The sequence below is a fragment of the Apostichopus japonicus genome, chromosome 22, assembly GCF_037975245.1.
Source record: "Apostichopus japonicus isolate 1M-3 chromosome 22, ASM3797524v1, whole genome shotgun sequence".
Classification (NCBI taxonomy): domain Eukaryota; kingdom Metazoa; phylum Echinodermata; class Holothuroidea; order Aspidochirotida; family Stichopodidae; genus Apostichopus; species Apostichopus japonicus.
In genome coordinates, this window is record NC_092582.1 from 5,347,870 (window position 1) to 5,374,636 (window position 26,767).

The 26,767-nt window shown below is 38.1% G+C and overlaps 2 protein-coding genes across 2 annotated transcripts; one reads left to right on the forward strand and one right to left on the reverse strand.

Moving 5' to 3' along the window:
• Positions 1-3,051: 3,051 nt before the first annotated feature.
• LOC139964011 (dimethylaniline monooxygenase [N-oxide-forming] 2-like) lies at positions 3,052-17,384 on the forward strand. The gene is made up of 8 exons (XM_071965303.1): positions 3,052-3,117; positions 8,037-8,159; positions 10,336-10,468; positions 12,056-12,517; positions 13,038-13,093; positions 13,289-13,682; positions 14,848-15,092; positions 16,199-17,384. Exons 1-8 carry the CDS (start codon positions 3,067-3,069, stop codon positions 16,571-16,573), a joined length of 1,839 nt encoding a protein of 612 aa, XP_071821404.1. The 5' UTR covers positions 3,052-3,066; the 3' UTR covers positions 16,574-17,384.
• Positions 17,385-23,302: 5,918 nt separating this feature from the next.
• Positions 23,303-26,121, reverse strand: LOC139963723 (uncharacterized). The gene is made up of 4 exons (XM_071964814.1): positions 26,014-26,121; positions 25,246-25,302; positions 24,279-24,443; positions 23,303-23,487 (listed from the first exon to the last, which is right to left on the reverse strand). The coding sequence occupies exons 1-4, from the start codon at positions 26,113-26,115 to the stop codon at positions 23,350-23,352; spliced, it is 462 nt and encodes a 153-aa protein (XP_071820915.1). The 5' UTR covers positions 26,116-26,121; the 3' UTR covers positions 23,303-23,349.
• Positions 26,122-26,767: the final 646 nt, after the last annotated feature.

Sequence of the window (26,767 nt, forward strand, 5' to 3'; positions counted from 1 at the left end):
GGTTTTTCTATATTGGTTGTCCATAGATTGAATTTTGTGCAACATCATGGGTATGTTTTCAAGTGATTTTTATTCACGAGAAATGGGAATTTTCAAATTCTCAACAAATAATCGGCTTAAAACCTTGAAAAGTGGGGCTTTCGGATATTGTGGGCCGTGACGTAGAATCACCTACAAAAGCAATGATCCAATGACATGCAAGGAGGTCGAACATGATGTGTGACTGGTTACAATCTTCAAAAAGGTTATGGATGGAAAAAAACTTTTGGGAAATACTTGCGGTTCTCAGGCAAAAGTGTACATCTGGTTGCTCATTTTCAAGCCCGAGAAGTGCCATTTCCGGTGATCTGGGGGGTATCAAAACCAAAAATTTTCTTGTACGCTCCGCGCCAACGGATGGTGGCGCTCCGCTTAGATGGTAATTCGCGCCCCCCGGGTTAGAAAATCCTGGATACGCGCCTGTTACAACCGTGTCGACAATCTTCTCTATAAAATTGTTTCAATTCCTGCTACTCCTTGTCACTTTCGGTGATCATGCACTGAAGAAGAGCTAGTTTTGCTCGAAAGCTCTGCAAAAACCAAACATTGATTGTTTTACTTCCAATCACTTACCTAATTTAATTATTGTATCTCCAGCCTTTCTCTAAATGCAGCATAGTTGTTTAACAGTTTTCCCGTTATTCCTATATATATATATATATATATATGTATATATTGTATTATATTGTATTGTATATATTCAATTCCCGGTCGGTCATTCTGCCCCTAGTCTTACTTTATCATGTCGCATATTTGACTGTATTTGATGAAGAATGTCCGTAACAGAAGTTCTACCACGTACGTTCATGCCTCAAGCTGCTTTCCAAATAGACGTGTTCAATATGATTACATCGGAGTATAAGGTTAAACTATGACAAGCCGCATACCAAACTCGCAGTGAATATTAACTAGTCACACAGAAGCAATGATTCGGGTTCTAATTGAATATCGTTATCTGAAACAGTCTGGTTCAAAAGTCTATCCAATTTCCAAAGCGATCTATTACTTCAAAAATTAGGAGAGCTTCCTAAAGCGTGAGTAGCGAGACTCCGGGGTCAACGGACCCCACCATCCCCACTCAACCACAGTCGTTACGCCGCTGGAGTCTTCCTACACAACGAGGACCGTCACGTCACGGTATAATCTCACACACACGAAGCTCTTTGCCAAAACGATTGTTTTAATACTCTCTTTAAAGAAATTCAGCATTTACCTTCATGTTCACTAGTTATCTCCCAAGCCCCGATACCCCAACTCTCCCCCCCCCATATTCCTCCCTCCATAAAATCATGTTAAAGTAATATCAGTATTATAGTTGGATTCCTGATAAACCGTGGAAGAAACCAACATATTACACCTATCTTGTTAAGTTTTGTTATGCAAATGACAGGTTTTGCCTACGTCACGAGTTGTGTAAAGTATGGATGCATATGTATAGTGACACATATTATTTTGTCATGGTGTTACTTGTACGAAACTTTTTAACACATACCTCCTCATCATTGACATTGCTGGCATATCTGGCTTTTAAATTCACACTTTAGGCAAATAAAAAAAAATAAATAAAAAAAAGCAAAGCAAAAACGAATCGGGTTCCACAAATAATTTTCAACAATTCACAGTGTGATCTTTGTTCTATATTACCTTTATTTCAGATTTTTGCGCCTTCTTCCACTAAAAACATACCCTCATTATTTAACCTCTACTTTGACTAAAATAGGAACGTAGGCGATAGTCGTTGTTTTTCGCCAACACAATCGCAAATCGAATGGAGTAAGACCCCGTGACGTATCAAAGTTAGGACAGATAACGCGTCATGCATGGCTAACTACTGGGTGGCATGTGCCTGCATGTGGGCTTAATCAGCTTGTGGAGACAATTATACTTTCGCAGGAAACCAATGAGAATATCAACATGAATAACACTTAGATTGCACCAGTAAGTCAACAATATTATTTGTTGTCATCATTTCATAAAAATAATAATAATAATAAGTTAGGGGCATAAATGGAAAAGAAGAGTATTTGTATGCCACCTACTCGTAAATATTTCAAATTCTTAAGGATATAATTAGTCATCCCCTATTAGACTATATAAAACGACGAGGAGTTCAAGCTTATTGGGGGAATCCCCGTTTATTTACCGCAGCTGCATTTGTTTGTTTTGCTTCTTTGTGGTAATCCTTCAGATTACTAATAATTTCGAATTTTGTACATCGCTTGACAGGTTGCGATACTTTCTGATGTCACATAGCGGGAACGCCGGAGAATTGCGTTGACTTTAAAAAGGATATTCTGGTGGCTAAAGTTGATTGCTGAACAAAAGTGCTGACAATATTCTGAATCTAACTGTGAAAACCACATCCTCATAGCATTTTGTATTGTGAAGATATGATATTTTTTTTTTAAATTTAGTGATATTTTGTAAATGCATCTGGCAACAGTACAATGGATGATGTCATCAGGGCACTTGAGCTGAAAATGTCTTAGTTTGTTTTTCTTTATAATATATCAATCATTTATTCACAAACAAATAGAATATTTCTACAAAAGGATACATTTTGATGAAATTATAAGTACAGAGAATTTTGACAGCTATATGCAAACATTCCAAATGATTCAGGTTTCAAGGATAAATCAAGATTATAATAGCCTAAGTAGAGCTTCCAAAGAGCATTTTCCAACATGACATCACATATCCCCAACTGTGAGCTAATTTTCTGGAGTATAGTTGAGGGTTTAGCCAGTCAAAAACGGTCACACTCTATCAAACATATCTCAAGTTAGGGGCATGATATAGAGATGGGGTTTTCAACTTGCAGTGTGGAATATTTTTCTCTTTAATAGAAGTTTCACATTGTCTGTCACCAGAATACCCTTTTAAATTGTTGTCAGGATGTCATTCGATCGATTTGTCTCGTAAAACTGTTTCCACCAGAAGGCGCTCCAGTAGGCTATAGACAAAGATTAACCTAGCCGGAAAAATTAGAGACTCCGGAGAAACTGTGAATTTGGAATTTTGTTGAGGATGTCATTGACAAAAATTTTCTATAAAAGTGGCTTCGGAACCGATCCTTTGGTGAGTATACCAGCTTTGAACTTAAAATAATTGAACCCCAGAAGATGGGGGGGGGGTCTTCATTTGATTGGTTTCCTGCTATTCAGGTGGCAGTACAAATGGTATACAAGCCTAAAATACCAACTTTCTATTCGTTTTGTTCCAACAAGCCCCATGTGTTAAAGCAGCATTTTGCGTCCTTTTCTACGATTTTTCTCAACCTCACTGATTCCACTTTGCCATAACGACATACATAACTAGCTAATCTATTTATATTTTACTTCAAATGGTGGCATAAAAGTCGAAAAATTTGCAACTTTCAATTTTGTTGTTCTCCAAGATATTTTCCGTTGGGAACATAATAAACCTCGCCCATAATATGAATATTTAAACTCTACGAACGTCATTGACAGATACGTAATATAACACCACGCTTGATTTGTGTACAGTCTATATGGCAGTTGTATCAGGGAGTTGCATAACAACTCCCTGGTACAACCAACGCGAAGTCTTGAATCTATTTTTAGCAACGGCTCATAACTAAACCTGCATCTCTGATTGGTTGAATTCAAACTAGTGGGTTTGGCGGAATTGTATGCGATTAATTTTAACTGTGAAATTTGTCGAGGACACTCTTCTCATTTATCGACATAAATCGTTAATTACTCGCTAATTAACGCTCTTGGCAGGGTGAAACTTGGATGGTATCTTAGATTGCTGTTTTATGATTGATACATGTAAAACCAGAATGCAAAATGCATTGAGGTTTCGATGACTTCAATGCACTAGACTTCTGCTTGTTAGTATAACCAGAACTAGCTGTTACAATAACACTATGGCATGCAAACACAGGTCAGTCTACTTTACGTGGTTATACACACCTCCATCAAAAGCAATAGGGTTCTTGTACTCAATGTTATGAATCCACACACCAAGTATTACAAAACCAAACCAAATCTCTAATAACTTGGCACATTAGGGTTGCAGAGGAGTCCACTTATGGACAAGTTAGATTGGAATATGCCCACGAAACTTCAAAGAATCAACTTGAAAGAAGCTAATACAGGTCACTGGAGGTCAACCTGAGGTCAAAGGTCACCCAAATGCAGTTCGACTATTGTATTACAATAGCGTAGCTCTCAACCCTGTCAGTGGTAGTTTCACGAGTTATCAGGAAAAAACACATTTTGACCCATAAATGACCTTTGGTGACCTTGGATCACATCACGGTTATTTTGGAAAATGTGTCCCTACTTCATTCACAACTTGTCCTAATATACAAGCCATGTCAGACTTCGTGACTAGAAGTTGTTGCAAAAATTAGCATAAGTTGGGAGTTTTTGGCACTTAATCAACCTTGAATGACCTTGAATGACCTAATGGTTTTATCAAAAATGTTCCTCTTGATGATGTGCACTCTGTCCTAAAATCCCATCCTTGATGGACATTTGGTTCTCACGTTATTGCAAAAATACTAGTTTTTGACCCCTAATTGACCTTTGTTGACCTTGGATCATATTACCGTTATGTTTTGAAACGATCCCTTACCCCATTCACAACTAGTCCCAAAATATCAACCATGTCGGACCCTGTCAATGGTAGTTTCACAAGTTATTGAGAAAAAAAAACACATTTTGACCCATAAATGACCTTTGGTGACCTTGGATCACATCACGGTTATTTTGGAAAATGTGTCCCTACTCCATTCACAACCTGTCCTAATATACCAGCCATGTCAGACTTCGTGACTAGAAGTTGTTGCAAAAATTAGCATAAGTTGGGAGTTTTTTGCACATACTCAACCTTGAATGACCTAATGGTTTTTATCAAAAATGTTCCCCTTGATGATGTGCACTCTGTCCTAAAATCCCATCCTTGATGGACATTTGGTTCTCACGTTATTGCAAAAATACTAGTTTTTGACCCCTAATTGACCTTTGTTGACCTTGGATCATATTACCGTTATGTTTTGAAACGATCCTTTACCCCATTCACAACTAGTCCCAAAATATCAACCATGTCGGACCCTATCAGTGGTAGTTTCACAAGTTATTGAGGGAAAAAAACACATTTTGACCCATAAATGACCTTTGGTGACCTTGGATCACATCACGGTTATTTTGGAAAATGTGTCCCTACTCCATTCACAACTTGTCCTAGTATACCAGCCATGTCAGACTTTGTAACTAGAAGTTGTTGCAAAAATTAGCATAAGCTGGCAGTTTTTTGCACATAATCAACCTTGAATGACCTTGGATGACCTGATGGTTTTTATCAAAAATGTTCCTCTTGATGAGGTGCACTCTGTCCTAAAATTTGTTTGGCCTACAATGTACACACATAATGTTATTGATAGAAATGTATCAAAACCAATCTTTGGCCCCCTCATAACTTGAGAACTGGGTGTCCGATTGAAGCGGGAGTTGGTTTCCTATATGCACAAAAAGCTCTATCATATGTCAACAAATTTTTAAACTTATCTTTGTTCTGTTTTGTTTTGCCCCGTATCTCCTAAAATGAGCATATTTTTTAAGATTTGACCTTTGACCTTTTGACCTCGCGGTCAGATGTAGTTTGACACGCTGATTCCAAAAAGCAACATGACAAGTCTGTGCGACCATCCTAACTGTACTTATTAAAAAACAAAAACATTGACCTCTGATAACTTCGCACACGAAGGTCGCACAGGGGTCAACTATGGACCATTTTGATCGGAAGGTACCTTTGAGATCCGATTATGGCCACGAAAATTCAAATAACCCAAAAACCTGATAAAGGTCACCGGAGGTCAACCTGAGGTCAAAGGTCACCTAGATGCGGGTCGACTCCCTGATTACAATAGCGTAACTCCCAACCTTCACGGACATTTGGTTCTCAAGTTATTGCAAAAATACTAGTTTTTGACCCCTGATTGACCTTTGTTGACCTTGGATCACATGACCGTTATGTTTTGAAATGATCCCTCACCCCATTCACAACTGGTCCCAAAATATCAAGCATGTCGGATCCTGTCAATGGGAGATATTGCTTGTTTTAATATTTTGGTTTTTGGCCTCTAACTGACCTTTGGTGACCTTCACAGGCAACACAAAAAATAGGGCACATCTACTCAATGTGGTACTCATATACACCAAATATTAGATTGGTCCAAGCTTCCCTACTTGAGATACCGTGTTTACAAGCCAGGCGTCACACACACACACACACACATACATACATACATACATACATACATACACACATACACACACTCTCGGCCTGCATGAATGCATAGGTTACGATTTCATCGAAACCAAAAATCGATGCACATGTTAAAAAAGTGGAAAAAAGCCACCCAACGCAAAATGCTGCTTTAACGTGTAATTGCTTGCGTTGTCAAAAGTTTATCCTAATTCTCAAAAGAGCGGGTGGGTAAACATTTTACTATTACTGTATATTTTTACTTTAATCTTGAACGTGGCTTTTAGCAACTGCTTTGTAATAATTTCGTCATTGTTACATGAGGGTGTAACCATGACAACGACGGTGTAAAATAATCAATACGATAGTCGCACACAATCACAACGTAAGTTCACGCGAAACGAACGAACGCCTATTATGTATGGAATGCCGAAAGGGCATTGTTTTATGTTGTTTATTTCTATGCTGTCTGTTATCATGTTGTCTCTGTTGATGTTGTTGTTTCCTTTTATGCTTTTGTCTCCTTCAATGTTTTTGTCTCCTTCGATGTTGTTGTCTCCTTTGATGTTGTCGTCTCCTTTGTGGTGGCGGCGCTGTTCACTTTTATGACGTCAAAAATACGTATACAAATTCGAAAAATTGAGTGCTTCGGAACTAGCCAAACTGTCCGAGAGAATCCGACTAGCTCATCTTGTAGGGCTAGGTTATACGGACAAAATGAAAGCAGAAATGATGGAAATCTCTGTACAATCGGTGAAGAACATACGAAAGTGTATGAATTTGTATACGTATTTTGACGTCATAAAAGTGAACAGCGCCGCCAGCATCAAAGGAGACAACAACATCAAAGGAGATAACAGCACCAAAGTAGACAACAACGTTGAAGGAGACAACAGCATCAAAGGAGACAACAACATTGAAGGAGACAACAACATCATATGAGACAACAACATCAAAAGAGTAAACAGCATGATAACAGACACCATAGTAGTAAACAGCATAATACATTACCCTTTCGGCGTTCCATATAGGCTATATGAACTAAAAGGACATTCCGCTGTTTTGGTTACTTTGACCCTGTTATATTATGAAATGTAGTTACGACATCTTGTATGCACGACACTTCTGACCAACCACGCTGCACCGTGCTTCACAAGGTCAGTGAACTGTGAGGGCTTATCGTCCTGTTGTCATTGTGCCCACAACGGAATTTTTAACCGGGGCAGAGGCAAACGATGCTGTTCCTTTTGAATCTGTCCCAACGTTCGTTTTGATTTAGTTCGCGCAGTCATGGCGTTTATCGATGGCTTGATGTAGTTTAACTTGGTTGTTTGGCCAGTTTTGGTGCATCTTTTTCTGATTATTAGCTGTATGATCATGTTAATTTTCTTCATTTTGGTCTGTTTATTTGTTCTTTTCTTGTTTAGAATGTTTCATCTCTACATCCTTTCAGTCTATCTGTAATGCACTTCATTCTTATTATTGTTCCTTTTCATCTTTGTTCTTGTCTGTTTGTCTCTTGTTTCATCGTTGTTTTTTTTTGTTTTTTTTTTGCCCAAATGGCCTGCCATATAGTATTCAATCACTGGTTCAATTTATAATCACGAGACCAGGTACAGATGTTCTTTAATGAGTTGCGGATCTTTCATAATCAATAATTCTCTGAGCGTATGGTTTCCTTCCTTCATGGAGAGGTAGTTAAATATTTGCCTCCCCCGTGTCTCAATTTTTTATACATTTCTTCTTCTTTTTTTTTAAAGAATTTCAAAGGAAGTCTATTAAAAATTGTTTGCAGTCTAGAGGTACAAGCAAAAACGCGAGAGCTCTTTCTTTCATATTTGCAAGAAACAGTGCATGAGAGCAACAAAAATATCCAATACCAGGTAAGTCTTCATTTATATTGTTCGTTGCTGTGTCAAAAATAAAAAACATAGATGAACAAGATATTTAAAAGACTGACTAATATAATTCAAATTTTATCCTTTCTCTTCATAAATGGTTCGATAAACTCGTTAGCTTCTTCGTAAACTATGCTTTTTTAGTGAAACGACTGATGTTTTACAACATTTTTTAAAAACAAAAACCTCTTGAATTTTGCATTCAGAGAGAAATACTTTTTTTTTTTTATCTCTCTTGGGTAAATCAGCCTCAACATTAGCCTATCGGTTTAAAGGCATCGAAGACGCGCCCCAAACCGCATGCCGCGCTCTGAAAAAAAGTTAACTTTCCGTTGCTTGCAAGTGAAGTTTCTGCTTGTCGCTACAAAATGCAGACGGTAATGAAACATTGTTATCTTTAGCTGGACCTGAGATGTCCATCGCTGTATCGTTTGTGCACTGTGCTGTGAGTATTGACCGCAGCTGTATGTACTGACTGTATACCAGTGTCTAATTATAATTACCGACGGTAGCAAGCTGTGTGTGTATTTTCTGGGATCGATGGTGGTGTCTATCACTTCTGTTACACCTCATTTGAAACTAGGTCAGATTACCGGCATTAGACGTTTCTTTGTGTGCGAGTCTTCACACATTTTAAAAGATCGATTAATCTAGAGTTTACAACTCCAATAGGCATATAAAGGTCCCCCCCCCTACTCAATGCTTTAAAATGGAAAATAAGTGCTAGTTATGTTTGTTTATAGCTATTTCGGTTTGTCAAGATATTTATTCAGTTTAAAAATATGCTAAAGCTCATGCTCCCTAAAGGTTAAACTTGACGATGATGCCATATCCTCAGTCGACGGAGGCATATGCTAACATTATTGCAACATTATTTATCCATGGTAAGTTTGTAGCACAAGGTGAACATGTCATTTGTATCCGATAAAAATCGTATGTTTTTCTAATGAGTTTTGCGGGTTGCAAGTTGACCATGGCCTGTATTGATCAAACTTTTAAATAAGCGAAAAACATCTTTAATATTTCAAATGTTTAAATTATTCTTGAAGACTTGTCTATAAATTAAACATGACGATAATGCCATATCCTCAGTCGCTAGGCATATATGCTAATGTTAATTAACTGTTTCATAAATGCTATTAGCTCGACTAAAACATGATCTTTAAGAATTTCATATATGAGCCACAGAGCATGACCGTTGGATGACACCCAAGATTATTTATCCATGGTAATTTTGTAGCACGTGGTAAACATGTCATTTGAATCCGACAAAAATCGTATGAATTTCTAATGAGTTTTGCGGGTTGCAAGTTGACCATATGGCCTGTATTGATCAATAAATAAGCGAAGAACATCTTAATTTATCAAATTTTTAATTATTCTTGAAGACTTGTCTATAAATTAGCTAAAAAAGAAAGCCATCAATAATTTGATTGGTTAATGAAAAATATTTTACATGTTTTCTGTTGAGTTTTGCGGGTTGCAAGTTGACCATATGGCCTGTATTGGTCAAATAAATAAGCGAAAAACATCTTTAATTTTTCAAATGTTTAAATTATTCTTGAAGACTTGTCTATAAATTAGCTCAAAAACAAAGCCATCAATAATTTGATTGGTTAATGAAAAATATTTTACATGTTTTCTGTTGAGTTTTGCGGGTTGCAAGTTGACCATATGGCCTGCATTGGTCAAATACATAAGCGAAAAACATCTTTAATTTTTCAAATGTTTAAATTATTCTCGAAGACTTGTCTATATAAATTAGCTCACAAACAAAGCCATCACTAATTTGGTTGATGAAAAATATTTACATTAAATATAAACCTTTTATTGATTGTTTGTATAGAAAAGTACTACATTACAAACAAATAAAAAACCCTTTCGACAAGTGACGCGGTCCGTCATTATACAGTTAATCGCATATTATAGCATGCATATGCATGAGTACACCATTTCATACCAATTTGACTCTATAAATTGTAACATACCAGGATAATACGGTAAGCTACACTTCTTTGATTTCAATCGGATTTTCATTACTTGGACATAAATAAACATTCACTCAGTTAAATTACCATCACTAAAGTCATATATAAATAATAGATCGGTGTTTGCAGTTTAGAACAGAACAGAACATTACATTTTTTGCCCTAAATTTCAGCATAACCAAGTCAGTAAGATGCAGGTGCAAAGAGTTTGCGTTATTGGTGCAGGGGTCAGTGGATTGGTTGCTGCCAAAACGTGTCTCGAAGAGGGATTGGATCCAGTCTGTCTGGAAAGAAGTAACGAAATTGGTGAGATCATTAATTACGGTATACGGTTTTACGGTATTACGTTATACTACGGTCTAAAAGGTACCGTATATTAGAGCGACGCAAAATTAATTTTCTCATTAACTTAAAACAATTACAAGCAGGTCATCAAGCTACAAAAACCAATACTGATTTCCAACTGAATTTTCAATTGATTTATTCCAGACTAGTATAAAATAAAACATATTTGTACAAAAGGAGTAATAAAAGAGAAATGATATCGATATATATATCGATCTGGACATGTTTGAAAGTATCGAGAATGCTTGCTATACCGGTATTAAAAGAAATAGGCCCATGAACTTTTACGCTTATGTCAGTGACTCTAGAAATATCTATAATTCTGTCTTATTTGATCTTATTCATATAACGAATCTTGGCGAAATCCTGCCAGTTGTATATTCTCATTAGCTGAGTATAGATGGTAAGGATAAATGCGAGTTACATTCGCAACAAAAAAAAATGCCTCAAGAAAGTCTCATGACATTTGGTGAGAAACATTGCACATGTTTCAAATGTGAGTTAATTTGATGGGAACCTTGAGCATATTCTATAATTCAATCTTATTGTTTAAGCCTTGGGCGACATAGTCTCCGATATTGATACACTAATGCTTAATCGGTAAACATGTTCCGTAGAAAAGGTTAACCCTGTCAGATGATGCATGGGTCATATTATATAACCACCTTCAAAATTTACAAATAAACGAACGACTGGTCAATGGAGTTTAATTTCCACGCGTTTTACCGCATCGTCTGGGTTCCTTTCAGGTCATATAAATCGTCATGGTTGCTATCTATATTCATTAACCAATTCCCCGTGGTATAATATATGAAGCATAACGGACGAAGATATTTTAACCTTCCCAACCATATACCATTAACGACATGTCCCTACAGGGGATTGAATCCTTAGGTAGCCGTCCTGACCTAGTACGTATCAGCAGAGAGAGGCTCTGGATGCAACGCCTTCGTACCATTCAACCTCATGGGCTGAACATTCAGGAAGGACATGACTAACTTTCCTCTGTTCCCTACTCCTTCTCCCCTTTCTCCCTTTCCCCCCCCCCCCTTTCACTCTTCCTCTCACAGCTCTCTTCCCCTCCATTTTTCTTCACACCTTTCTGTCTTTGTCCCTCTCCAGTTTATTCCTCACCCTGTGCCTTTAATCCTCTCTTTGTCCCTCCACAGTTTATCTCCTTCCTCTCCTCTTCTCCTGTTGCTTTCTACTTATAATCCCCTTTCATCCATCTCATTGTGTTCACCGTGCTCATTAACCTGTCTGTATTCTGTGCGTGTTTTTGTCCCCTCTGTTACTGTAACTTGTCATTTAGCCTCTGAAGAAGATCCTGCTAGGATCGAAACGTCAGGCCAACTTACTTTTACACGAAGATATTTCTTATCAGTAAGCAGGAGTTGTTCTCCACAAAGTAAACACTTGAAATACCACGTGGTACGCTCTTCCGGTTCACTATCTTTCTATTATTAGTTACTGCTGTAGTAGTAATAATAATAAGTTCAGTTCAAAACTGTTGAAACAGTTTCATTTGGGTTTCTATCCATCCCGCAGGAGGTGTGTGGCATTACAAAGAGAAAACTATACCAGACCAGACAGAGGGGCAATTATATGATTGTCTCGTGACAAACTCTAGTAAGCTGATGATGAACTACAGTGATTTTCCGTTCCCCGCCTCTGCCTCACCATACATTCCTGGACGAGACGTGTTGAAGTATTATCGGGCGTATGCTGACCATTTTGACGTTCGACGTCATATCCGGTTTAATACGGAAGTGACGAAAGTTAAACAAAGCAAAGACCACGAAATGTCTGGAAAATGGATTGTCACAAGCAAAGGTGTTGATGGCACTATTCTAGAAGAGACATACGACGCTGTGATGCTATGTACAGGATTCTTTGCAAAATGTCGTCTGCCACAATACCCGGGGCAAGAGCAGTTCAAAGGTCGAATTCTGCATAGCAACGAATTTCGGAGCGGAAGAGAATTTAAGAACCTTAACGTGCTTGTTGTAGGTAAACGAAGGACTTTTAATATTAAGTCTATACTTGTGGATATATAGATCTATGTAAACTTCATCGCGTGACCATAATCGCACCCCCTCCCCCACCCTCTGCATCCACGTTTGAATTATTGAACCAAAATTAATACTTTTCATTCTGCATATATATATATAGAAACTCCATTTTTGTAAACACTTTGGAATCAACTGGTCAAGATTCAACGTCAAAACGAAAAGAGGAAGAAAAAAATATTGAATTTGGTTTCCTATGATCATGACGATCGTTTTAAGGCTGCCGGGAGCAAATTTATGGATATCGAAGATTTAATATCATTAATCGCTAATTAAAGCTGACATTTCTCGCTGAGATGATTCCAGGCGTTTAAGATAATGTTCCTAACAAAACGTTGTGCTTCTCCGTATACGGCGCCGCTCCCCTTCACATGTACTCACTCAAAGTTGATTCCACTAAATACGTGGCTATAATTTCATAATCTGTGTTCTAATTATTCTGTTTTTATTCCTGGTTGCAGGTGGTTCCCACTCTGCTGGTGACGTAGCAGTCGACTCTAGTTACCATGCCAACCAGGTGGGTCCTCATTGGCACACAAAAAAAAACTGTGTCACTTGAAAATCAATTGCTACAGCTGTCGAAATGTTTTTGTAAACTATTTTCAATCTTAATAGAAATAAGCTAATATTTACATTCTACATATAGCTCACGAATAATCTATGATTTCTCTTCCTTGTAATACGCAAAACATGGACACGTGATCTGTTACAGGTATACCTGAGCATGCGTCACGGAGCGTGGGTCTTGCAAAGGAATGGGCAGAACGGTATCCCAAGAGATATGCTTGCCAATACACGCTTTCAAGGGATTATACCAATGTCCATCAAGCGTTGGGCTACCAACGGTCATATAAACAAACGGCTGAATCTGTACAACCTCGGATTGCGTCCAACAGCTCAACTCTTCCATTCAGAAGTAATGGTGAATGACGTCATCGATGCACGGATAATTTGTGGGACCATCAAATCGAAAACCTCGATCGAACGCTTTACATCTAGTGGATTAATATTCACTGACGGTAGTAGAGTGGACAATATTGACGTGGTAGTGTTTGCCACCGGCTACGAGCTCAACGTACCATTTGTTGACAATGACGTAATTGGAGGTAGGGCGGCCCTGTATGTCAGTGCTTCTGTGGGCGTAGGAAGGTACTTTTGAGTGGGGGGGGGGGCTGAAGACTGATGGCCGGCCTGGGGAAGGGGTCTAAGGGGAGGGGGTGTCCCTCTCCCCTTTGGAATTTTTTGCATTTCCAGGTAGCCTCAGATGCAATTTGGTGCAATATAGCACACTTCAACACCCACTCCATTTTGTAAACTTAATTTTGTATTTTCACCAGGCCTTAGATGCAATTTGGTGCTCCAAATGAGATTTTTTTTCTCATTTGGAAATGAAAAAGGGGTTTTCTGACTTGCGAAGCGGGGGGGGGGGGGGCGGAATGATACTTCCGCCCCTCCACATTTTTCACTGGGGACTGGCGCCCCCCCAGCCCCCCCGGTTCCTACGCCCTTGATATATACAGAGGCTTGACTGCATGAAATCCTAATTGATGTTTGAGTTTAGAGAGGATCTATATAACTACTAATAATAAAATTTTCAGTAGAAGAGACAACACTTATTGTGAGAACTGCAACCCGGTTATAGGCTGTTCAGGGTTAGGTGACTCCGACTTGTGAATCACCTGTTGTTTTAAACTAGGATGAGCATTACAACCATTTCCACCCCGTTTAAGCGATAAATGTTCATAAAATGATCTAATATAAAATTGTAACATATGTTTGGACAGGTGATTAACAGACTGCAGTGTACATTTCTTTGTACGAAGAAATGATTTCAAGTTAATTAAGTGAAAAGGGGGTTTGATGTCAAGAAAGTCACGGATCGAGTTGTACTATTATATTTATGAATTGCAAAGAAAATAATATATTAATTATGTTTTTGTTACTATTTGTATACATAATAGAGGAAAGGAAAACTGATTGGAAATATGATCCCACTGTGATACTTTTTAATAAAAATGTCGCCCAGGAAAGAACATGGGCACAAAAACCAAATTACCGAACGACTGATCCGCTCTCAATCCCAGTCCCCTTGCATCGGGACTGTGACTATTGTGATCATCGTCGGGTGTGCATCACCATTCCCCTCGAAAGAGAACAGATACTACATATGATCTTAGCCAAAAGGCCGAGATATCTGATCCTGTCGAATTTACTTTTCCGTCCCCATGGTAACGTTATCTGATATTCGTTTGTCGATGTGTCTTCTTTCAGAAACTTTCAAAGAATTGGAGCTATACAAGTTCGTCTTTCCTCCTCGTCTTCGACATCCTACCTTTGCCGCCATCGGTTTCTTTGAGACTATAGGTTCCCATGCCCCCGTAATGGAACTCCAAGCTCGATGGGCCTGTCGAGTATTCGCTGGTCATTGTCAGCTTCCATCGAGAGAGAAAATGGTCTCGGATACGATTCAAAGGAAAAGGGGGATGCTACAAAAGTTTGGAAAGCACAAGATATTTGTGAGTGTTAGTGACAAGTATAGTATGGGCTGGTAACATTAATACAGACTAAACTTGACTTGACTAACATAAATTGTGCGCGCGCGTGTGTGAGCGTGTGTCTGTAGTTGCTAAAACTATTAATAAAAAAATAAATACAAAAAGGAGAGGTACTTCCCTTTAAGGAATAATCACTTAGGGTTCGTGGACATCTCTGACATCCGCAGGTGGTTCGTGGGAGGATAAAGTTAGGGAAACCCTGGTTTAGACCATAGCTTGAAAATTGATGTAAATTCTTAGGCAATATCTGATCACAAAAGATTATACATATATATACCATCAAACGGTACACAAACCTACGAAGTTATTACACGGAAGTTATTAAACCGGAGCTGAGCTTCTTTCTGCTGATGGGGCATCGTAGGTGGCTTCATGTTTGTTTCTATTGTATTGATTTGTTGTCTACTTTTGTACATAACGTTACAACAATCATGACTAAAACAAGCAAGTATACAAAGATATTTTAGCTATCAAAAAGTGATACTTTCATTCTGTTACACTTGTAGTAGGAGTAGATGGGGGAGTGTATGAAGAGAGTGCAACTTAAAGGGGGTCGGCTGGGGATTTCAACGGTGATTGAAACTGCTTGAAAATATGCAAGTCAAATATATATATATATATATATATATATATAAATGGCTGTTATCTTGACGATAATATATATATATATATATATATATATATATATATATATATTAATATATAGTCATATATATATATATATATATATATATATATATATATATAAATGGCTGTTATCTTGACGATAATACATACATATATATATATATATATATATATATATATATATCTATATATATATATATATATAAATGGCTGTTATCTTGACGATAATATATATATATATATAGTCAAATATATATATATATATATTAATATATATATACATATATATACATATATATATATATATATATATATATATATATATATATATATATATATATATATATATATATATATATATATATAAATAACCAAACTGAACTGAAGAGAAAGCAGTGATTGTTGCGTAACCGTCACTTTTATTCTTTCTTTTATTATAGTTTCCACCAATTCCTTACTCTGACGAACTGGCTGGATTAATTGGTGTTAAGCCGCGCCTGCTTCAAATGGCCATAGCAGATCCGTTACTAGCAATCAAGTACTTTTTCGGGCCAGCTTTTCCATTTTCTTATCGTCTGATAGGACCTCATGCTTGGCATGGTGCCAGGGACGCCATTTTGAAAGGATGGGATGAAACGGTGCTTGCCACTAAAACTCGCAAATATCAGTGCAATGATATGTGCGCCATATCTCGTAACGTTACTGGGAATAACATTCAGCAAATGGTTAAAGTGATTTTTGTAGGTCTTTTCTTATATTTTTTTGTTTATTTCTGGATCCGCCAGTATGAAGTAAACTCGGCCTACAAATCCTAGTGAAATCGTCTAGATATACGTATAGTTAGCTACCAAAATGACCATAATGGAGCTGACGTGACACTAATTCATGCATACATTTCTTCCATTCAAAGGAAACTAATTTCACGTTTCCTATATGACTGTCCACCTTAAATCTCTTGTTAGAAATGCCTTTTCTCATTTCAAGAAAGTAACGTTATTATGTAGACGTAACAATTTAGCAATACTGTTTCGCATATATAATTAGTAAATGATTTACACAAGAAACACTGAGTGACAGTTTTAGGCTCATTTTCTTTCCCTTTCTATATTATTTTTGAAAGTTGCAGGTATGCCCAAAGAAAGGGGCGAGACTGTAAGAAATGAGATCAAAGTCCTAACTGGGAAATGATACATTAGATTCAGTTTGAAGAATCAACTTTAGGCTTTACACACTTATTATATATGCGTGTATGTATGTATGCAGGCCTATTTTAGATCCTCCTGCAAGCAGGAACTCGCAAAGAAGCCTCATTGGCTTTGCAAAGCCTCCAGCTGACCGAAGTCAGTCTCTTAGATTCATATTTAACGTCCATGATTACGAGTTGTCAATTGTCAACAACTCTGTAAATGGACGACATACGTTAATCTTGGAGTGTCTCGAACTCGGGACCTTATGATTGAGAGTACCGGCGTTAACCACTGAGCTAACACTCCTTGAGTGTTATTATATGTGCAGCCTCGTCAAAAGGAATTTGTACATCAGAGGGTATAGTTATTGCCGTTATTTAATGAGTAATGGTCGAGAAGAAAAATATCTTAATATTTGACTAAAACAAACAATAAAAAGCGGAAGTAACCATATGACTCTATTGTGTATATAGTGGTACGGTTAGAACCAAGACGTTACAGTGATATACAGTTCTGCATGGGTCTTCAAAATTACTCACACACATACACCCACACCCCGCCCCTCCCCCACCCGCACACACATTTTACAAAGGGCATATCAGCTATTGTTTCCCTGGGGCGCGGATGTGTGCATCGGATTCATTCTGTCGGACGTTTTGAGAAGACTTTTTCTTTACCTCCTCAAATGAAAGTCACATGACCCACTTGAGTCCTTAGACGATCAGTGTTCGGCCTCCAATCCTCCTTCCTTCATGCCTCCCCTCCCCCTTCCCGCCCCTCCGCCTCCCATCCCCTCCACCTCCCCTTACCCACCCCCTCCCCTTAAAATTGAACCATTTTTCGTAGCTCTGAGTCTCACCTGTGGGGTCGGATTCTTATCTCGTATTTACATCATCTGTGATACCCCTTGTTATGTTAGTAAGTCACACAGCAAGCGATTTAAAGCGGCGCAACCAAGTACCGTGGCAACGGGTAGCAAACTCCAAAAACACTATTGATTTACACAGTACTGAGAACGGTCAAAGTATTGCGGTCTCTAAATCCGACCTTGTATACGTTCTCACTAGGTGACAGCTTCCCCTCACTGGGTAGCTGACATGCTCAATTTTCCGTACCATGGCAAAGTTGATTCCTAATGACGAAAGCCTTAAGTTTTCCTCACTAGTAAATGATATATATACTCGAATCATTATATATACATGGAGCCAGGCGCGTAGCCATGGATTTGCTCATGAAGGGGGGGGGGGGGTTGCTGGAGACTGACATGGGGAGGGGTAAGGGGAGGGGTAAGGGGAGGGGTAAGGGGAGGGGTAAGGGGAGGGGGCCCCCTCCCCTATGGCGAAAAATGGAATTTTAAGGCCTCTAGATGCAAAATGGTGCAATGTTTGAGCTCAAATCATGCAAAAGAATATTGATAATTATTTTGTGGAATAATTCTATTCACATCAGAAAAATGTAATCCTATATACTCAATTATTGATGCAAGGAAAATGCGAACCTAAAGAGATACCTTTCTCAATATATATAATTTACAAGCAACTAGGTTCAACTTCAACTCAAAAGTTTTAATTGTAAGAAGGATAATTTGGGGAATCAGAGATAAAAAGGGAATTGCGGACCTATAGAGTTCCCCTTCGTTTGGACTGTAGAAGTCTGTTGACAAGCAAACTGGGAACCCAAAGAGTTAACGGTACTCTCACATCATTGATTTTGGCATATTTGGTATCACGGTTCTCTTAGACTAGAGTCTCACTAAAAGTAAAGCTAAAATCCCATTAGTGCGATAATTTAGAGTTTGTATAAGTTGGGCATATACTGTAACGTGAGTCGTGACGATAGAGAAATTGTTACAGACGAAAGTCCAATCTTCTCGGCTTCTTCGCCAAGTCAGTTAGAATGACATCTGCGCTGACAGGAACATCTCTGTGGATATTCAACAACGCTAGCCCATTTAGACGTTCTTGGCCAGTGGTATTGCGAAGATACGTCTTCAGTCTACTATTATGTTCAGATGCATTATTATTATTATTTTTTTATTTTATTATTATATTTTTTGGGGTACTTGGGCCATGGGGGGTGTTTGAACACCCAAAACACCCCCCTTGGCTACGCGCCTGCATGGAGCTTCCCAAGAATGATGAGCCCAGGGTCCTGTTTGAAATAACTAATTTGTTAGTCCCCAAACTGCAATTCATATGACATTGTCATCCTCTAAACAGTGAATAATTACCAGTGTCGCTCTATGATCACCGTACCCTGCGGTAACCATCCATGTAGGAACCCAACCACCACTTTTGTACTGAGGCCCGGGGCTCACATGTTCGGTCGTTCAGGGCAGAAGTTGTAGTAAAATGGATGATGCTTATATAAATGCTAAATACTTTTTGAAGAAAAGTAACCCAGGAAAGAACCTGGAGCATGAAAACCAAACTACCGATCGACTGATCCGCTTTAAACAGTCCCCTTGCTAAATGGTAACATATTTTGCAATTTTCTTTTCGACTTTTATAGCTGTTAACACACAAACATGTTATTTATTTTTTGATGTACTGTACATCAGGAATTTCTAATATTCGTCTGTCTGCATTGGGGATGGGGGAGAGGGTTTTAGTCTGAGGCTAATCCCCAGATGAATACATCGTTGCGCCCCTCCCCACGTGCGAAACGCCTACAGTGCAATTGCAAACTTCCTTACCGGTTTCGAGCCTCTGGATATAAAATCAGTGTCCATGGCCAAGTGGTTAGGGTGATCTGCATATAAAAGCGAGAGATCCCGGGTTCGAATCCCGGTGGAGGCTGGAAGTTTTTTCACTGTTCTGAATTTTCCAACTCATTACGTTTTCAATTATATATATTAATTTGCCTTTGTCGTTTACCTCCATTTCATTAACATAAAGCCTGTTCAAAGTATCTCTTTCGAGATCAGGCTTTAGGAATCACAAATGATTTCGAGTTAGTTAGCATCATGTTTGATCTCTAGCGTAGGGCAAATATGTCACCAAAACAGAACTAGTATTGTTCGATACAGGTGACTAACGCCTACAGTGGAAATACAACCTACCTTACCAGTTTCGAACCTCTTGACATTCAATCAGCGTCCATAGCCTAGTGGCTAGGGTGTCCGCATATAAAGCGGGAGGACCGGGTTCGAATTCCGGTGGAGACTGGAAGTTTTTTCACTGTTCTGGATTTTCCAACTCATTACGTTTTCAATTATATATATATATATAAATAAATATATATATATATATATATATATACATATATATATATAAATATATATATATATATATATATACATCTATATATATATATATATATATATATATATATAATGTCGCTTCCTGTCGCCCTATATATATATAGGGCGACAGGAAGCGACATTAAGCTTGTTTGTAAAACTGGATCTAGGTGACTGGTCCTATAGCTGGCTCTTTTGTTTGTATAAATTAAATCGTCATATTTGTTATTCCTTTCTTCCTGTTCATGAAAGTCAAAATAGACTTGAGTCATGAAGAAAACACACACACACAGAGAAGGGTATACAAGGTACCACTAGCTGCACTGTTATGGAAGGTTACGTGTGGGTGACTTCTGTTAATATTTTAGCCCAAGTCTGATATGGAGGTGTGTTATCGTATGCTTTGTAGTATTATTATTGTGCAAACAGAGCCCCGGAACGGAAGCGTTTATCTGCGCAATGAGTGCTCGTTCCGTATCTGGGCTGTCATTATACTTGTATTGTCACTTGGCAAATACCCAGTGTTATGAACGCCACTTTGTAATTACGATGGGTAAACACGTAGCTCCCACTGTCTAGCTTTGTGTATGGAAACCTGTAAGTGTCACCATTGTTGTTACATCTTATTGTCAACATAATCCCACTCTTCCACTGAAATATTGTAGTAGGCCTATACTGACAAATATATGTAGAAATGTTCATTCATAAAATATGACTAAAACGGGTCATATGTTATCAATAGATGAAAAACATTCCAGAGAATTTTACAATGAGGAGGCGGTATCTATTTACCTATTGTTTGCTATAAATATAACCAAATATGCACTATATATATATATATATATATATATGTACACAAAAAACCCTATGTTAGAGGTGTTGGTCGGCTGGCTTTAAAGTGTTGAAAATCATTCCATCAAAATCTCGTCATGCTAAATGCATGTCGGAACAACAGCGAAATATGCAGTGGCGTTTTAGGAAGCTACTGCACAGTGGAGGTTATATCCGTTCCATGAGTATTGTTCAATTCACAAACTAAGGGGAAGGGGGTCGAGGAGGGTAAGGGTTTGGGGAGGGGGAGGTGCAGCCGGAGCGGGAAAAGCAAGTGAAGGTAGGAATAACATCGTCACCACAAATGATTTTCAAACGCATTCGCAAACAGTTGTCTAGGTAACTCTTTTTACTCTTTTAATTGATTTCTCGACTCACGATAGGAAAACGGAGCTTCGGCCTTGTATTGCAAAGTAGCTATATGTATTTAACGGGTGTGTGGGCAAGGGGGGGGTGGGGGAGGGGGTGTTATGAAAGAACTATTGATCTGATGTTGTTTGTTGTCTAGTTTCTTATCTATGGGATTTGTTCCCTCTGGATGTTAATTGTCTCTATAGGGTGATATAAAATTAACTGAGCATTCAAAACACAGCCAATACTCTCTTAACAAAGTCATAACACTAACAGAGTATACTGAGAACCACAACAAGCTTGGTCATATAGTCTAAAAAACAAAGAAAACGAGAAGAACTGTTTTTTTGTTGTTGTTGGTTGCAACGTTTGCTGTATTGCAGCTTTCTTATCAACAAGCGAAAAGAAAATGTCAAATTGAACAAAAAAGAGTAATACGGTACTGGTACAATAAGAAAGGTATTGGCTCAGAATCACTTGACATATAATAGTTTAAAACTAGATATATTCGAATATATGATCTGAAGCAAATATCGTTACGAATGTATGACGTTATCTTTTGTAATATCATGATTACGGCAAATTGATTGAAACCCTGGTTGTATTAGAGGTTAAATAAAAAAAATAACATATTTCTGCGTATAAAATTTAATTTTGTTGCATTGATTACAACAATAATTAGTAATTACAACACAAAAGCTTAATTTCTCTGAAAGACCATAGGTAATAAACTTTCATCAATAAACCTGCATTTACTTACGTTACTTCCACAATTGCTATTTACCACAGTTAAGGCCGCCACTCGTCTTATGAGAGGTCGGAGTAGAATTACGGTTGTCATCCAGCATTGGAATTACGTTATTGTTTGTTTGTGCTCTTTTATCGTTCATAAATATCTCTTAATGAGAAAACAAATTTTGGAATCTGTTCAGTGTACGAAACATATCGCTAATCATTCTATTGTAGAATCAATTGAAATATTAATAAGAACTTTATATACTTACTCTGCATCTTCTTTACAGCAATGTTACAGACGATAGATCATTAGAAGACGAAAAAGCAAATAAACAGGATGGAATTGCAAACATTGGGGTTGCTACACCACCCCCTCCATAAAAAAGTTGGCTTGTGATAGTTTCAATATACAAACATCCCTCAAAGCTTTATTGTTGTCGTAAGAGTAATAAACAGAACTCCATATCTTATAAGTATGAGATGAATACTGATTTTAGTAATATAAAATATGATTTGAAAGATGATATAATAATATAGATTTTACATTAGGCCTATGTGCAAAATCGTTAGTTATATAAATATTAGTAATATCTCCCCTAATGATACTGCAGGCGCGTAGCCAGGAATTTTCCAAGGGAGGGGCGAAACTGTAGGCAAACTATCAGAGCCGTAGATACGGCATCGTAAACTATAGCGTAGCGCCACAATGAGTTGGCGCGAAGCGTACAAGAAAATTTTGGCTGAAATGCCTCCCAGATCGCCGGAAATGGCACTTCCCAGGCCTTGTAAGTTGCTTCTTAGCATTTTCTCTTTTGAAATTACTAGCGATATCATAAAAACATATAAAAATATATATATATATGCTCAAGGGGGGGCGGCTGCCCCCTTCGCCCCCCCCCCCCTTGGCTACGCGCCTGTTATACTGAGGTATAGCGAAAGACACCAAGACATCTTTATAAACCAAATATACGTACAAGAAAATAGACACAAGATCAAACCGTTAAAGATAGAGAGAGAGAAAGAGAAGGAGAAGGAGAAGGAGAGGAATATATTAATTAATAATTATTAAATCAAGTGTCTTAACAACATACAAAATATTTAAATTGAGAAAGAGTTAACGACTTAACGATTGCAGATTAAACGATGTTGGTCAGTGCGGACAGTCTTACGCACATGCACGCACACTATCCATGGTTTTATATATGTAACGTATATATCGTGCCAGGTAATAGTCCTCTTGTCCTGGTCACTGTTGGTTGCAGTCGGTACATAAATCTGAAGTGTTCACTTCGAGATAATTTATCAGATAATACATCACAACCTGCAGACTTTTACCGAAACGAGTCCCGTCGATGGTAGTCGAGCTGCAATCGGTAGCTCTATTCTGTGGATGCCAAAATGTCATTAAAAATGACAGTTTTTTCAGTGAAGAATGGAAGATGGAAGGAAAGAAAACCAGTTGGTTATTTCCGTCAAGTAGGCCTAACACTACCACCACCACCCAGTGGCGGACTGCGTCTTAAGACCGGCCCGGGCATTTTCCACCTAGACCGGGCCTTTATTCATTGACATGCTACATAGTGATCGCCGTCCTGGGGGAGGGGTCTAAGGAGATTTTTTTTTAAATTAAAGGAATGCCTAGATGCAAAATGGTGCTATATTTCTCAATTTAGATGATACAATAATCCTTTAAAAATTACCCAAACATTATTTTACAGAAGCAACACTTGATTAAACTGAGGAAAGTTAAAAACGTTAAAAAAAATAGATTTTTTTTTTTTTTTTTAGACTTTATATGTTTTAGACTGGATTTTATTTAGTTTTTCAAGCATTTTGTGACAACATGATTGATAAAAATGGAAGAAAACTAAATTAAATCCATTAGCATGGACGGGTTGCCATTAGCACGTTCTTTTGTTACGAACTAACAGACTAACTAACATGGTGATTTCATGAGCTGATTCCCACAGTTAAAAATATATTTCTACACAGCCCGTAATTTTTACCAGGCTCCCAGCCCACCGGCCCACCGGCCCACCGGGCATTGCCCAAACCCCCTTGTGACCAGTCCGCCACTGCCACCACCCCACCTCCTAAATAAGACCTTCTTCCCACCCGAATTTTTTTTTAAATCCTTTTTTTTTCGCGTTTGTATCATACATGGCCGGTTCTTACCAGAGGAGGGTCCACTGTATACTGCTTTTCCACGAAATGAATAAGTAATTGTTCAATAGCTGTTTCTTGAGCTGAGTTGTCATTTTGAGCACACTCTTCGAACCATTTGTACAAGTATAGTAATGCGTAGCTCATGTCTGGTATACTAGGACCAGAAGTCATCTCCTGTGAAAGAATGAAAATATAAAAAAAATGCGGTAATCGTTTTCAAAGTTCTATAGTGAACACTGTGCACATATTAACACGACACATGTTAAGCTGACCTATCGTTATACATTACACACTTGATCATGGACGTCCGAAGCCAACAATAGAAAGGGCAGGCAAAACTTCTGGTATTCAATCGCTGGTTAACCGTCCGAAAGGCGATTAACCGATTAACGGTCAAAAGCGAACGGCATTCAAGCTTACCATACATATATCGCAATTAGGTATCTGTATGAATTGAAGATTAGCGGATATGTTTTTTCTTAACGAGAGAGCACAGTTCTTTAATTTTAATATATGTTTTGTACTTTGAGTATTTAATGGGAAGATTCCACCGTGATCACCCATGCCCCCCCCCCCAACGCGGACGCCCATGTAAGCCAAACAGCAACAAGTGTACGCACAAAATCTCGAAATGTGAAATCTGGGTTAGATATCGGATATATAAGAAAGCTGATTGGCGGTGAACCATTTAACCAACCCTATACTCCACAACTTCTACTTCTCCCCAAACCACCCCTTTCCTTAAAATGGGTAAAAAGAACTCCCATAACCAACCTACAGGTTCACTGAGTAAAGCAATCCGGTAGAGACCCCCCCTCCCCCCCCCTCAATGAACGTTTTTTTTTTGTGCAGTGCTATAACGCAGAGTATATATACTTCATGGTTTGATCTTTGAAGTAAAATGTACAAGTGAGCAGTGATGAAGTTATAATACAGCAACGTAAGCAGTTGTTTTCAATTCCGTATAGTTACATACCGTTTTACTGCACCGACAAAAGCTTAGATCTAGGAATGGCGTTGTATCAGGGATAGTCTGTAAGTCAATGTAACAAAATGATACGACATTTTAATTTTGAACACGTCACTAAAAGAATTGAATTCTCCAGCAAATATATTCAAAGCTGACTAAGGTGTTCAGTCACCGTCATTGTAATATATAGACATTTTGTTGTTGCAAATCCCACACGTTCCATATACATCGCCTTATATCACCTATGTATCTCATATAGCCTATACCTCATGTATATATCCTCATAGCCCACATTTCTTTACATCCCAAAGGGCCTAATATCCAGCAAGAACATTAAACAATTCTTTTTTTCTTCATCTTTTTTAAAACGAATGTATGTGCAGTGGAACAGAAAACCCCGGTATCCAGCCAATACTCATAGCTTAGTACAGTAACTACGGTACTGTTCATGTTCCACAACCGTGCATCGGTAACTACTGCGCTGTGTTCGTAACACGGTGACATGTGTTTTTTCTTACTGCAAATTAAATATTTAATAAAAAATTAAATTAAATTTTTAAAAATTTAAATTTAAACAAATTTAATTTGTTGTTGTTGTTGTTGTTTTGTTTGAATTACTGCAATTTTTCACCTGTTGGACTCGTAGATCAACGTGTGCCAACTGTAACATATGTTACCGTGTTGCGAACACAGCGCAGTAGTTACTGATGCACGGTCGTGGAACATAAACAGTAGTTACTGTACTAGCTATGAGTATCGGGTGCGGAATCTTACCTTGTAGTAATCCAATGACACGTCGATAAGAATTTGAAGATACCTAGTAGTGAGTGGGATTGATCTTTCTATACGCCGACCCGAAGCCGAAGCCACAGACATCGCACACACGAGAGAGGCTGTATGTAATATATGAATATCAAACTATGGCCACGTAATAATGAGATAATGATGACGACATAACGGGATTGTAGGAGACGAATGCCCGGGGAGGTTTCCCGTCCCGAACTATAGATACTGTCCCTTATTACGAACCTAGTCCAGTTCCTTTTACAATCGAATTTTCTCCTTGCGTATTGTGGTCCAAGTGCAATTGCTCCCTCATATCTCTTTCTTTAAGGTGCATCAAGTTCCTGCGCGTAAAATTATGTTTTATACGCCTTTTCTTCGGTATCGGCCCGCGGCTAGGTGACATGGTATTTATATACTGACGCAGTCGCAGATAAAGTATGCCCAGAACCTAATCTTTGTTCTTTTTCATTTATTATATGGAAGTCAACTAGGGTGTTTTATGTTTGATCAAGATATACTATACACTTCAGCCATTCTTTACGTGCTCATCTGAGATAGGCCTAATGATCCATTAGTCCTCGCGCAAGGACATGGCGTAATATCACAGCACATCCATCTTTTTAACACAATTATGCCATCCGTCTGTATATCTAACAATGCCGAAACTAGTTCAGTTGTATGGTTTGTAATTGGCCTTTGAGTTAAATGTCTCAAACAACTACGCATATACGGATATCCGAGA

Coding starts and splice junctions, on each gene's coding strand:
- LOC139964011 (XM_071965303.1), top strand. CDS start 3,067: ATGTCATTGACAAAAATTTTCTATAAAAGTGGCTTCGGAACCGATCCT. Junction 8,160..10,335: donor ACAAAAATATCCAATACCAG/GTAAGTCTTCAT, acceptor CCTAAATTTCAG/CATAACCAAGTCAGTAAGAT. Junction 15,093..16,198: donor TTGGAAAGCACAAGATATTT/GTGAGTGTTAGT, acceptor CTTTTATTATAG/TTTCCACCAATTCCTTACTC.
- LOC139963723 (XM_071964814.1), bottom strand. CDS start 26,115: ATGTCTGTGGCTTCGGCTTCGGGTCGGCGTATAGAAAGATCAATCCCA. Junction 25,303..26,013: donor TGTCATTGGATTACTACAAG/GTAAGATTCCGC, acceptor ATTGACTTACAG/ACTATCCCTGATACAACGCC. Junction 24,444..25,245: donor TTTGTCGGTGCAGTAAAACG/GTATGTAACTAT, acceptor ATTCTTTCACAG/GAGATGACTTCTGGTCCTAG.